Here is a 15242-nt window from a genome sequence, read left to right on the forward strand (position 1 = left end):
AAAGAAAAGAAAGAGAAAAGAAATAGCACACCTCAGTCTGGAGCTTATAGGGGCAAAGCTCTGGGGAGGAGGGGGTGGCCAGTGCTCAGGTAGACCGAATGCTGAAGCACCCAAAGGACACTAAAGACAGCAAGTGGGGGCGGATTAGAAAAGGAAGAGCTGGAGAGAAGCTGGGATGAGCAGCCGGGTGGATCTCAGGGAGCCTTGAGTGGAGCAGCAGCAGCACAGGAGAAGGAGCCTGGGGTCAGGCAGGAGGGGGTTGGGGCCTGGGGCTTGCCAGGAGGGAAGGAGGCCACGGGAGCCTCAACAGTGACTCCTCTCCTGTTCAGTCACAGAGTTCGTGGGCATGGGCTACAGACGAATGGTGGCGATCCTCTACCAGATGGCCTTCACCGTGGGGCTCGTGGTGCTCTCGGGGGTGGCCTATGCCATCCCTCACTGGCGGTGGCTCCAGCTGGCCATCTCTCTGCCCACCTTCTTCTTCCTGCTCTACTACTGGTACGTGGGTCCTCCAAGGGGGCCCCTGCTCCTCTGTCCCCACCCCCCCGGACCACGCTCAGCTCACCCCCTAGGACTGCCTGGAGACCTTGGCTGCCACATGGGCCAACCCCCGAAGGGCCACGGTGGCCACACACACAGGCACATGGCTCTTTCCACCATGTGTGCCATTTGAGATGTTCTCATATTATGGGGTGGCCCTCATTACATGGGCAGCTACCCTCTTTAAATTTGTATCCCCTTAGATGGAGGGCAATGATCTGAGTCAGATAAAAATCCACCTAGCCACAAAGTAGACATTTGGTGTTTGTTGAATGAATGAATGAATGAATGAGTGAATGAATAAGTGAATGAAAATTCTCGGGGAATGTGCACATTAAGCCACTGAGACAAACCAGTCCCAGTGAGCTGTTAATCTTACTGGCTGTCAGCACTTGGCAGGGTCCCAAGGGACGCGCAGCCGGAAAGATGAGTTTTGAGCTTTGATTATGGGACAGGGAAGGGGTGCAGAGAGGGCCGGGAAGAGAAATATCACATCCCTGCAACTTTTGTCACCATTCTGCTGAGGGCAAATCTCACCTGTGGGTAGCACTGAAGTAGACCCAATCTCTCCAAACCTGGGCTTGCCTCTAGGAGGGCTACGTTGGTGGTCAGGGTGAGTCTGCTGTCCCCTCATCAGGCTGAAACCCCGGCTCTCCGGTGGGAAGGACGCGCTGGCTGAGTCTCGCTGGTCGGGCAGGGGGGCCTTTGCCTGAGTGTTTTCAGAAGACCTTACACCAGACGTTCCTGATCTTCAAGTCGTAATGTCCTTACCCGGTTTGCAATGGACAGCACGCTACCTCCCTGGTGTTCAAAGACAGCGAATACGGTGTATTTGGTTTGGGAGATATTTTGAGGCTTGTTCAACAGCCCATGTATTACATGGGGACACCCCGCTGTAGCACAAGGGTTGGGGGAGGCATCTGGAGCATCTATTCTGTGCGAGAAGTTTCCAGGGGGACAAGGCTGCCAGCTGCCAGCAGAGAGTGGGGCCCCTCCTCTGTGCAATGAAGCCCACATAGGAAAGTAGTGGTCCTCTTGTTTGCTCACAGATCTTAGCAGGTGGCACTGACAGTATGAGGGACCCACAGAGCTCCTTCGTGGGTCCCCTGGGCCAGCGCAGAACGACCCCAGATCCTCGTCCACTAGCTGCTTGAGGAATTCCAGTCCCCATGTGAGGAGGGGGGCTGCTCAGAGCGTTAGCATCTCCCTGATCCGGGCTTTAGGCCCGCCGTGCTCTGGGGAAGCCACCCCGTGGTGAGGCTCTGTGTCTGCAGGTGCGTGCCCGAGTCTCCCCGATGGCTGCTATCACAGAAGAGGAATGCTCAGGTGATGAAGATAATGGGCCACATCGCCCAAAAGAACGGGAAATTGCCTCTCGCTGATCTAAAGGTGACAAACCAGCGGGGGGTTTCTCACACCACTGAACTTTGGGTTGGGTTTGTGATTTTAGAAAATGCTTCTGGGGCTGCCTTGAGGAGTGGGGAGGCCCTGGAGGAATTTGGGGGTGATGGGGCTGAGATCAGGAACGGGTGGGGTGGTTAGGAGGGCTGCTCCTGCTCCCCCACAGCGGCGCTGCAGCTGATGCTCCGCCTCCCTCCTAGATGCTCTCTCTCGAAGAGGATGTCACCGAAAAGCTGAGCCCCTCCTTTGCAGACCTGTTCCGCACGCCACAACTGAGGAAGCACACCTTTATTCTGATGTACCTGTGGTAAGTGGCCTTTCCCATACCTTCCCCCGATGGACTCAGTGTGCCGGCTGAGCACCAGGGCATGAGTTGAAGACAGTGGAGCAATGCAGGTGGAAAAAGAGAAGCATGAAAAGGAATTTTTACATGAATTTCAAGCAGCCGATGAGCTCTTAGACATCTTTATGTCTCCCTTGAGGATGGAATAAGGGGGAAAAGATATCAAGAAGAGCGTGTTGCGTGTGAGATGTCAGCAGTAAGATGAGTGAAACCTGATGAAGGGATCCCAAGGTTGTCTCAGATCCCACGTATCCGTCTTTTGGGAATAGCACATCTTGACTTAGTGGAGGAAGGTGGATGAGATGTCAGTGGCTCCTGGCCCTTCCAAAGAGAAGATCCCTACATCACATCTTGGCACTTTAGAGACCCTGTCAGAGAGGGGCTGTGCCTTTATTGTCCACTGATTATGAGACTCATCTACACATATGGACTCACCCAGTCTGCTCCTTTCTGCAGGCTGCTCCCTTGCTCCCTATCCTGTGCTCTCAGAGGACACCCGTCCAGCTCCCCATCATCATGGCTTTGTCCTTGGCATGAAGATGGCTCCTCAGTCACTCCCCTGGTGGCTGGACTGTGGGGTCCCCCCTCAGCTGGAGCCACTCTGCTACTGGTACACTCATTTCCACTTCCACGAAGGTTTTACTAGAACCAAGGGTTCAAGCTAATAGAGTGGTGCCTGGCACATGGTAGCCCCGCAAATATTTGCTGAAGGTTGAATGAATAACCACGGTTCCACGGAATCCATCCTGAGTGCAGGAGACACCAGCCAGGCTCACCATGCCTTCCCTTTGCCCCAGCAGTCACCTGCCCTGGCCCCATGTTGGCCCCAGAGTCCTGCCACCAGCTACATGATGGGCCCCTGGGAATCTTTGCAAACACCCCAGCTGCCTGGTGCACTTGTGTCACCCTCCTCCCCTCCTCCTATTTCCTCTTGCTGCCCCCACGTCCATCCCCTAGGGCACTCCTCTCGTGGGGTGCTTTGGCTCCTCTGCTCTCACACCCCTGCACCCACTCCCTCCGCAAACTCTGCTCTGATCTGAGAATGTGTTCAGAAGCTGCCCTTGGCATCCCCTGCCCCCTTGGTTCCCGGAGTGAGTGTTGTGCTCTTTTGCCTGTGTGGCTGGGGGGCCTCCTGGCTGGCCTCTCTCTTCACGCTGCTGCCCCGCACCCCAGGAGCTACTCATAGAGCAAACAGCACCACACTCCCCTGTCTACACCCTCCACTGGCTTCCTACTCCCCTGAGGAGAACACCGAATCCCTTTCCGTGGCCCACAAGGAGCTGACCCCAGACACCCCTCTTACTGGCCTTCCCTCCACCTCCTCCTTCCTTGCAGCTGCTCGCGAGGCCAACCCAGCTTTTCCCAGCCAAGCAGCTTCCAGAAAGCTCCACATTCTATGACTCAGCATCCTCATCAGCAAGTGGGGGTAATGATAGGACTCACCTCACACGCGTGTTGGCAGACGTGACATAACACGTGGAAGGAAATGGCTTAGAGCGCGTGTGCTTAACACCAGGGCTGCTGTTTTACCACGTACAACATGCGATTCATGGGTTCTGCCAACAGATGGCAGCCCTGCACGGGCGTTAAGGGCAAAATCCAGGTTCTGCGCTCCTTTCTCTTCAATCCATCCCTTTATCAGTTATATGGGACTGTTCACATTTAACTGGGGCCAAGGGAGGGGCCTGGTGAGCGTCTGGGAAATCAGGGATGATTCAGGACTAGACACAAGAGCATCCCAGTGTTTCCCTGTGTGCAGCTTGATAAAACGAGGGAGTATATTAATGAGAAATATCCATTGTGATCTCAGTTTGGGAGCTGATAGGCAATTTACTTGCTGGAATAAGCGATTTCTTAGCAACCAAAGTCTCTTCTTGCGGTGTAAATACCAACATAATCATAACATATAACATGTTTCTAGCCTCTAAAATCCTATAATGTCACTAAAAAAAAGCCCCGTGAGACTCTAAATTCGCCCTGAGTGACTTAGTCGGCCCCCATGGCTCTCTGTGCCATATTCTTTTTTTTTTTTTTTTAAGATTTTTATTTATTTATTCATGGGAGACACACATACACAGAGAGAGGCAGAGGGAGAAGCAGGCTCCATGTGGGTAGCCCGATGTGGGACTCGATCCTGGGTCTCCAGGATTGCGCCCTGGGCCGAAGGCAGTGCTAAGCTGCTGAGCCACCCAGGGGTCCCCTCTGTGCCATATTCTGAAGCACTGCTCCTCGCCCCTGGGATATGGATGAAGGGGTCACGCGGTGGGTTCTGGGGGTGGGGGCAGCTGTTAAACACGGCACCGCTGTGCAGAGGGAAAGACTCTGGACGGCACCTGCTCTGCTCTGCTCTGGGTACATGACCTTGGGAAGATGACGATGATGACGCCGCTAGTGGCCGTCTTTACGAGTGCTTTCCACGTGCCGGGAGCCACTAGGCACTTACTGTGGGCCAGGCAAGGGGTGCAGAGGGCGATGCGGCGAGGACCATCTCAGCCACGCACCTGTCACACCTGTTGTCGCCAGTCTGCAGAGGGCAGATCTCGTCTGTAGGTGGCACTGAGGTAGACACAGTCTGTCTGAATGACGGCTGGCCTCCAAGCCTTACACGTTTGTGGTCAGGACAGGCCCTCTGTCCCCTTGTCAGGGTGGCACAAGGCGCTCTCCAGCGGGGAGGACTCTGGCTGAGTCTCCATGCCTGGGCGGATGCAAGGGGGTCTGAGTGTTCTCCGAAGACCGAATTCCCTTTATTGATGCGGGAACTGAGGCATCAAGGGCTCAGTTAAGTTCCTTGGGGTCACACAGCTCACACGGCAGCCTGATTGCTGAACCTGCTCCGTCACCAGCGCCTTCTCCTGCCCATGTCCCCTTGTGGCGACTGGGCCATTAGGGTCATCGTTTGCCATCTCTAGGACACGTGGTTGTATCCTGGAAGTCGTTATGTCACATACACCTTGAGAGGAGCTCCTCACTGAGGCTCCCCAGGACACCCTTCCTGATTTTGTACCCCCTCTTCCCATGTCGCTCCAAGACATTTTATTTTATTTTATTTTTAAAGATTTTATTTATTTATTCATGAGAATACACAGAGAGGGGGGAGAGAGAGAGAGAGAGAGAGAGAGAGGAGAGAGAGAGACAGGCAGAGGGAGAAGCAGACTCCATGCAGGGAGCCTGAGGCAGGACTCGATCCTGGGTTTCCAGGATCACACCCTGGGCTGAAGGCGGCGCTAAACCGCTGAGCCATCCGGGCCGCCCACTCCAGGACATTTTAAATCGAGTGACACACATTGCTCTCCAGCTCTTGGGGACCTTTGTCTTCGCTGCCAGAATCCAAACTCTCTCCCATCCTGCAGACAGGAGACTCCACCCGAGACTGTGCTTCTCTCCTGTGCTCAGGTTCACGAGCTCCGTGCTCTACCAGGGTCTCATCATGCACGTGGGCGCCACTGGTGGGAACCTCTACCTGGATTTCCTTTACTCGGCTCTGGTTGAATTTCCCGCGGCCTTCATCATCCTGGCCACCATTGACCGCTTTGGCCTCATCCGCCCTTTGGCCACATCCAATCTGGTGGCAGGGACAGCCTGTTTCATCATGATTTTTATCTCACACGGTGAGTCATGCCTTTCCCCTCATCTTCTCCGTAATTGAACTATCGAACTGAGGGAACCCTGTTTCAATTCCTTGATACTCCCCTCGAACTAGAACAAAGACAAAGACGGGGGGTTACCTTAGTCTCCAACTGGGTTTTTACAATTTTTAAAATTTTTAAATTGGGGTATAACATACACACTACGAGCAGATGACAAGTATACAAGGTGATGAAATTTTGCGTGTGTGTGTCTGTGTACATCTGGGTAACATGACCTAGATGCATGGAAGATTTCCAACACCCTGGAAGGCTCTCCCATGTTCCCTGACAATCTATACTCACCCTCCCTGCTCAGATCACCACGGCTCTGACCTCTGTCACTGAAAAGCAATGTTGACAGCTCTTGAATTTCATACAAAAGGAACCATAGCACATATATTTGTCTGGCTTCATTCACTCATTCCATCTGTGAGATTGGTCCATGCGGTCACACCGGAGTGTAGTTAATTCCCTTTCATGTTGGGCAGCATTCCACTGTATGAACCCCATGCTACTTATCTGTCCCACTGTTGATTGACACTTGCATGGCTTTCAGCGTCTGCCTACTGGGATCTAAGCCCAGTGAACATTCTGGTACGTGTCTTTTCATGGGCATAGACTCTCATTTTCCTTGGGTACAAATCTGTGAGTGCATTTGCTAGGTCAGGGGTGGCATATATGTAGCTCTAAGTCCATACAAACAGGTTTCCAAAATGGTTGGACCAATGCACACTCCAACCGACGATGCCTGAACGCCCCAATTGTTCCGCGTCCTCGCCAGCACTGGGTTTTGCTAGTCTTTTTGACACCAGCCATTTTGGTGAGTGCTGTGCTTTAGTCCATCCTTCTTACCACCCAAGATAATCCGAAGTAGAATAACTTGAGTCAGTTTTCCTCTGAGTACACAAATTGCCTTTCATATTTGTTATTTTGGGGAAGACTGTTGAATAAACACTAAGGCAGATTTGCTATTTTCTCAATGTTTTATTGCTCGTGCTCTGCCCTTTGTGGGTTGAGTTGTTTTGGTTAGCTTTTCTGGAAGGTATCGTGGGATGAGTTCCCTGAAATCTGTATTCTCAAGAACCAAGCTGTATATATCAGATTGCAAATAGAAAGATGAGGAATGCTCAGTTTTCTTCTCCCTCCTTGCGTGGGGAGAGAACAAAGAGACAGGGAAGGGAGCAGAGTCCATCTGAAATAGGTTTTACCCACTATCTTCCCTATCTTCTTATTTCTAGAATCCTGGAAAGATGAATGAGAAGATTTTTTTTTTTTTAAGTAATAGCACTGGGTGCAGAGAAGGAGTCCAAGGTCTGAGACTGTTCAATTGTCACCAGGGCAGAGCCCGGACACCATGCTCTCTGGTCCCATGCCCCCAGGGCCCTCCTCCCATCCCCTACCCTTTCCACTGACATCAACTTAGTCCTTGTCACCTTAGATGATAAACACTCCCTCCTCCAGGAAATATTTCAAGTGCCTTCTGTGCGGCCAGCACGCACTTAGGCCCTGGATCTCAGCAATAAGCAAAGTGGAGAAAGTTCTTGCTTCACAGAGTTTACAGTCTAGAGGGAAAAAGAGAAGGGGAAGCTTGGTGGGCGTTAATCCTTTGTGTGGTGGTCAAGGCGGCATTAGGAGACCTGATTGAGGGGAACAAGCAGTGTCACCATTTGGAGAATGTGCTTCCCACGCAGGGGGACAGAAGGGGGAAGATCCCCGAGAAGGGTAGAGCTGAGCATTCTAGGAGCGGCTGGGATCCCTGTGCCTGAAATCAGGAGAGCAGGGGCAGGAGTGGTGGCACAGAGGTTGGGGATAGCAGGAGGCGGACTTGGGCTGCTTCCCCCATGTGGGAGGGAAGCACTGGGGGCTTTGGGCAGGGACGTGCCCCATGGTCTGTGTGGCTGCTGAAGGGAGTGGGGCCTGAGGTGCTAAGGGAGCCAGGGCAATGGAGCAGCTTGCCAGGTTACAGACCCCGGGGTTTGTATGCAAGGCCCTCCCTGGAGAGTCTGTCTGGGTGAACTTCTTCATCTCCTTGCTATTGGAAGCTGGGGAGTGTACTTGATTAAGTACACCCTTGATTGGCCATCCTTGATCAGAGGCTGGGAGACTGGGTTGGACCTGGCGGTAAGCTCATTCCCGAGGCCATCACATCCTCTCTCCTGGGAGCCTCGCGCTGGTGGAATAAAATGAAGCATGTCTTCCATGAGCAGCCAGTAGGGGACAGGGGTCAAGAAAACATAATTTCTGCGACCCCACAGGCTTTATTAGTCACTTGGCATGTCACAAGAGCCACTTGCTTGTTGGTGTTTGGGGTAATCCAGGTAGAGCAGATGACGATGCCCAATTCTTCTATTGGTCCTCAGTAGGGGGACGGCTTCCTGGAGCCCCATGCAAGCAGGAGCCCTGTAGCCCTCTACTCAGATGAGACAAGGGTTTGCTTCCCTTGTACTCACGTCTGAGACTGTCTGGAAAGGTGTTCTGTTTTTTTAAAAAATGTATATATTTGGAAATGAAGGCTAGATTGAGGATTAGAAATCTGGTCTATCAGCTCCAGGGATGCTGCCTAAGTGGCTGCATTTATTGTGGACCTACTATGTCAGGGTCTAGCAGCGATGCGATTGCAGAGAAATTAAAAAGTCAACGTTTCTGGAGTGGTCGTGGTGAACATGTGAACATGTGACATAAAACATCTCAAAATCTCATAACAGCTTACAGGTTGGCTATAATTGTTCTCGTTTTATAGCTGAAGAAACCAAGGCCCAAGGAGGTTAAGTCGCATGGCTGACAGGAGACAAAGCTGAGATCCTAAATGCTTGTTTTTTCCTCTGCACAAGGGAGCCTCCCTCCTGTGTCACCATCAGGTTCTGGAACCTCTCAGCTCTCAGTTACTTATTCCAGAATGAGAGGGTTAGACAAGGCAGTGTTTCTGGCTCTTCCAGCTCTAAAGTCCAAGCTTCCTAGTGTGGCTCCCCAAGGGAGGGAACTCCGTGGGCACAGTCCCCACATGAGTCCCTCATCTCTGCGTGTCTCCTATCCAGATCTACACTGGCTAAACATCACAGTGGCTTGTGTTGGCCGAATGGGAATCACCATCGTGTTCCAAATGGTGTGCCTGGTAAATGCCGAGCTGTATCCCACGTTCATCAGGTGGGTGCACAAAGTGGGGGGAGAGAAGGGAAGGAGGTTGGGTCACCACTGACACAGCTGGCCATCAGCCAGGCTCAGCAAGGACCAGCATTTCAAGACAGTTCCTTAAGGTTCCCGCAAAGTTTGGTTCATTTGGACACTGAGGTGGGCTGTGGGCCTCAAAGAGAAGGTCAGCGCCTAATTATGGAAGAGAAAGTGAAACGGGAAGATGAGTAGAGTGTGCAGTGGGCAAGCAGAAGAAGACAAGCACCTGCATGGAGAGAGCCCTGGGCAGCAGTGCGAGACCGAGCTCAGCCCAGCCCTCGGCTCTGACTGCTTGCATAAACCCAGCAGCTGCACTGACATCTGTAGACATAACTTGATTAAACAGAGTTTTGCTTGGTACAATGACCACACAAAGCATTTCTAGAATCTTTCATTTTGTCCTAATATTGTTGTTATTTCCATTTTACAGATGAGGAAGCTGAGTTTCAGAGAGGGGGAGAGAATTTGCAAGAGGCACTCAGCCAGAAAATGGCAGGGCGTCTTTCTGACCTCAAAGCTGGGCTTTTCCCGGGATGATACAATACATTTCAATATATTTAGCAGCAGGCCTAGAAGGCTTATTATTTTTATTTTTAAAGATTTATTTATGTATTTTAGAGAGACAGAGAGAGAGAGCGTGAATAGGAGGTGGGGCAGAGGGAGAGGGAGTGACTCTCAAGCAGATTCCCCCCTGAGCACAGAGCCTTGCTTGGGGCTCAATCTCGGGACCCTGAGATCATGCCCTGAGTTGAAATCAAGAGTCAGATGCCCAATGACTGAGTCACCCAGGCGCCCCAGGCCTAGAAGACTTATTGTTTAAAGTCAGAGTTAGACCAAAATTCACTGTAACATGCAGTTTGTTGAGTTTTAATTATATGCGTGTTCATTTACCAGCTACCACAATCAATATGGAGACATTTCCATTACTTTCAAATGGTTCCTCATGTCCCTTTGCAATCAGTCTCCCCTTTCCCCACCTCCAGCGCCTGGTACCCACTGCTCTGATTTCTCTCCCTCTGGTTTTACCTTTTCCAGAATGTTGTTATGTAAATGAAGCAACATAGCATGCAGCCTTTTGAGTTCACCTCCTTTCACTTGGCACAATGGGGGCCATCCAAGTGGTTGCAGACTTCCAAGCTCTGTTCCTTCTGAGTGCTGAATGGTATTCTAATGTGTGAATGATGTACCACGATTTATTTATCCATTTGCCAGTGTGTTGGCATTGACTGTTTCTAGTTTGCAGTGATTACAATATAGCCACTCATAAACACTCAGGTATGAATCTTCAAGTGGATATATGTCTTCAGACCTCTTGGGCAAAAACCTACGAGTGGCTCATATGAGGTGAGCTTAAATTTATAAGAAAATCTCAGAATGTTTTCCAAAATGCCTGTACCATTTCTTATTCCACCAGCCATATGTGAGAGATCTAGTTGCTCTACATCCTCATCAGCACTCGGTATTGTCAGTTTTTTATTTTTCCAGGTCATTCTGGGAGGTAGTTGTATCATTGTGACTTTAACTTGCATTTGACTAATTACTAACAATGTTGAACATCTTTGTAAGTACTTATTGCCATCTGCATTTTAGGAAATATTTATTTATTTATTTATTATTTATTTATTTATTTATAAAATATTTTATTTATTTATTCATGAGAGACACGGAGAGAGACAGAGACATAGGCAGAGGGAGAAGCAAGCTCCCTGAGGGGAGCCTGATGCAAGACTCGATCCCAGGACTCGATCATCATGACCTGAGCCAGAAGCAGACGCTCAACCACTGAGCCACCCAAATGCCCACTTAGTTTTAAATGAAGATTATTTTTATTGTAAAAGTGGTTAACCGCTTTATTTAAAGTTTTAGTTCTGACTTTCATTAGAATTTGGTATTTTCCCTTAAACTCTTTTTTCTGTCTGTATGGTTTCCTATTCCCCAAGCCATCATGCTAGTGGTTTCTAAGAAATATTCCAGTTCCCCAAACTCTTACCTGCACAGCAATCTGAGCCCCTCAGATAGCCAGATTATGCAAAGGTGGCTCTGATTGACTCTCCTTTGCCGCACCTGTCTTCCATTACAAGGCCCTGTCTTATACTCTCATCTGTAAAAGTTTACTTAGACTGTGTACAAAGAGATGAAGGCAAATTAAAGAGAAAATTCTTCAACGTTGGGCATCCTGAGCCCAGAGTCTAAAATAGCTCAGCCAAACAATCCAATTGTCATGGCCACTGGACCCAAGGGACTGAGTGAAAGTATAAACTGTCAAAGGGGGATCCCTGGGTGGCGCAGCGGTTTGGCGCCTGCCTTTGGCCCAGGGCGCGATCCTAGAGACCTGGGATCGAATCCCACATCGGGTTCCCAGTGCATGGAGCCTGCTTCTCCCTCTGCCTGTGTCTCTGCCTCTCTCTCTCTCTCTCTGTGTGACTATCATAAATAAAAATTAAAAAAAAAATTAAAAAAAAAAACAACTGTCAAAGGTGCTTGCTCCTATGTGAAGAAGGCCAAGTGATCCAAAGCAGAGATAAAAATTCTTGGGAGGCTATGGGACAAGATGCTAGAAATGGAAACCTATCTGAAAGTCATGTGCAAAGGAGAACTGATTTAGTGAGGGAAAGGCAAGGCTGGGCTATGAATTGCAAATTAAAATTGAAATAAGCAAAGTTTAAAAGTCTTGGAAATCACACACACACACACACACACACACACACACAAACACACACACATGCTTGCATTCACATGTCCCAAAGAAGATACCTGAAATAATGAAACAAAAAACCTTCAGGAAAGAAAAAACCTTCAAAGAAACTTCTGGAAATAAAAGAATGTTTGAATATATGATTTGAAGTGGCACTTGGTGTAACAGGAAAAATGAACTCAGAAGGAACAATGATAAAGAATAGTCTAGTTAAGTTACTGAGCTGAAAGTTTAAGTCACAGATTTATAGGGAGAACATCAAATTGATTATAATATTGAAAATCACTGAATGTGGGATTAAAGTGAATGTGATTTTGATGACAGAACAGCAATAAATGTCATAAATCTGCTAATAAAGAAATGCTAGAAGACAGGGAGGGAAAGGGGAGGGAGAGGGGATGTTGGATGTGATGTAATGCACTGGTTTCCTTAGTATAGTTTCTCCAGCTTGGATAAAAATGTAGTATTAAAAGCTGATGTGGCATGCCTAGGTGGCCCAGTTGGTTGAGCCCCTGACTCTTGATTTCTGCTCAGGTCATGATCTCAGGGTCATGAGATCGAGCCCTGCATCCCGCTCTGTGCTCAGCAGAAGTCTGAGATTCTCTTTCTCCCTCTCCCTCTGCCCCTCCCCCTGCCCACCTGTGTGCCCTCTCTCTCTCTCAAATAAATACAATCTTTTTTAAAAATGCTGATAGGGGGAGCCATCCCTGGGTGGCTCAGTGGTTTAGTGCTGCCTTCGGCCCAGGGCGTGATCCTGGAGACCCGCGATCGAGTCCCACGACGGGCTCCCTGCATGGAGCCTGCTTCTCCCTCTGCCTGTGTCTCTGCCTCTCTCTCTGTGTGTCTCTCATGAATAAATAAATAAAATATTTTTTTAAACAGCTGATAGATTATATAGTGTTTTAGGTACATTTTAAGATGAACAAGCAAACACTAAAACAGTGATACAATTTTATTAAAATCAGTGCACAAAGGGATAAAGGAAGTTGAACTATATACATTTTATAATTGTTTGTAATAGGAAGTTAATGAATACTGTCTAAAGAAATAGAGTATAAAATGTATTATATAAAGCTATAAAGGTAACATTTGAATAAAAATACAAACCTTCCAGGGCCCCTGGCTGGCTCAGTCAGAAGGCCATATGACTCTTGATCTCGGGATTGTGAGTTCAAACCCCACAGTGGGTTTAGATTATTGGGGAAAAAAAAGTTAAAAAAAAATATAAACCTTCCAGATTATCAGAAAAAAAAAATACACATGTTGAAAATAAAACACTAGGAACAACAAATGCATGACATAAAAGCTAATGACAGAATTAAGAGCAAGCATTTCTGACCTTTAAATAAACACAAAGAGGCCCAACTCCTCTATTGACAAAAGGAGACTCCTTTAGTTGGTTACAAAGCAAAACTGAACAATTTGTTGCATAGCTGATGCACAACTTTTCCTTGGAAAGGTTGAAAAGAAAAGAATGCATGAAAGCATATCAGTAAATGCAAACAAAAATATAGCAAGAGCCACAATCTTATCAGACAAAGTTGAATTTATGCTAAAAATGTATTTAATAAGATAAGGAAGTCCCTAAACAATGATAAAGAGGAAATCCACAAAGTCTCATGGGGAGATTTTACAAAACACTTAATTACTAGAAAGCTCCAATGATACTTAAACTGTTCTAGACACAGAAAAAGGAGAAAGATTAAAAAAATTTTAATAAAGCTGGCATAATATTGGTATCAAAGACCAACAAAGATAAAGAAAATAAGGAAACTACAGGCAAATATTGTTTGTGAATATTGATTAAAATCCCAAACAATATATTATCAAACAGAATAGTGGAGACGTTAAAATGATAATATATCATATCTAAGATGAGTTACTCAGGAACACAAAGATAGTCCAATATTAGAAAATCTAATACTATAATTCATGCTAATAAATTGAAAGTGTTTTTATAGAGCTAATAAATTAAAAGCTAATAAATTAAAACTGTACTATTATCTCTACAGATAGTAAAGAACATTTAATAAAATTCAACATCTGCTCTTATTATTACAATCTTTCCATAAAACAGGGATAGATAATTTTGCATATAATTTCCTCAGTATGCTTTTTCCAGCTAAGAAGAAACCTATCATTAAAAGCTGATAAAGTAAGTTATAAATATATTTAAAGACATAGTGGTAAACACTAAGAGGTGATATAACAAACTAAGATAAAGTAGTTGGGGGGAAGGATTGGGAAATAAATGGAATGTACTACTCTTACAATTACAACTGTAGGTAGTAAGAGATATGCAAATAAGCATAATAGAAGAAACTTAAAAGTAATATCCTAAAGAATAAAGCTTTTCTCAGTGTATTGTTCCTATTTAACCATGCTTTTAAGACATAGCTCAAGATTATTTATAGGAATGCAGAAATATCCAGCACTGAACAAGGTTATCAATAGTTACAAGAAATATGAATTTTCTAAACATCCCAGTTAAAAGGCAAAGATTGTTGGATAGGACAAAAAGGTTTTCCCAACTGTGTACTATCTACAAGAAACCCCCTCTAAATATAATGATAAAGCTTGTTTAAGAGGAAAAGAATGAGAAAAGATGCTATAAACAGAGGTAGTAGAAGCTTAAAAGGATGGAAAAAGATATTTCACGCAAACACTAATTGAAAGTGGCCATATTCATGGGACGCCTGGGTGGCTTAGCGGTTGAGAGCATCTGCCTTTGACTCAGGGTGTGATCCTGGAATCCTGGGATCAAGTCCAACATCGGGCTCCTGCATGAAGCCTACTTCTCCCTCTGCCTGTGTCTCTGGCTCTCTCACTCTCTCTCTGTCTCTCATAAATAAATAAATATTTTTTTTTTTAAAGTGGCCATATTCATATAAGACAGAATAGATGTCAGCACAAAGACAATTACCAGGCATGGAGAGGATCCCTTTCAGGTAGATCATTTCTCTGTTTCCCCCTCTAGTTTTCTTTGTTCTCCATTCCTTAATATTTTCTCTCTACCCTTCCCTATCTCTTCATGTAAACAAACAAACAAACAAACAAACAAAACTCACACTAACCAATTCTCCAACTTTTCAGAAACCACCTAGGCATCCTCTTCAATTCTGATGTTAACCACCTGGAGTGAGCATAGACCCCACAGGTTAAGGGCTCAGTTCCACAAAACACTGCCCCCACCTCAGTTGCCAGGCACAAGCCTCAGGCTGTCACTTGTACTTCTGACCCACTGGCTATAAATCAGGATTCCCATTACCACCTCCTTAAATTCAATAATTTGGTATTATGTTTCATAGAACTCAGAGCAACACTGGCTTATTTTCTGGCTTATTGCTATAAAGGACATAATAAAGGATATGAACTAATAGCCAGATGGAGAGGTACTTAGTATGAGTATGGAAGGGTCCCAAGCACAGGAGCTTTTGTCCCATGGCTTGGGGTGGGCCACCCTCCCAGC

At 47.2% G+C, this 15242-nt stretch overlaps 1 protein-coding gene across 1 annotated transcript in view; it reads left to right on the forward strand.

Annotated features, from left to right (window-relative positions):
- The window catches only part of SLC22A1 (solute carrier family 22 member 1), a 30006-nt gene that overhangs the window by 10645 nt on the left and 4119 nt on the right, over positions 1-15242 (forward strand). The window contains 5 exon segments of the mRNA XM_041743864.1: positions 330-498; positions 1815-1929; positions 2142-2248; positions 5678-5892; positions 8946-9054. Of these exon segments, the coding sequence (XP_041599798.1) occupies positions 330-498; positions 1815-1929; positions 2142-2248; positions 5678-5892; positions 8946-9054 (715 nt within the window).

The sequence above is a fragment of the Vulpes lagopus genome, chromosome 2, assembly GCF_018345385.1.
Source record: "Vulpes lagopus strain Blue_001 chromosome 2, ASM1834538v1, whole genome shotgun sequence".
In the NCBI taxonomy this organism is placed as follows: Eukaryota; Metazoa; Chordata; class Mammalia; order Carnivora; family Canidae; genus Vulpes; species Vulpes lagopus.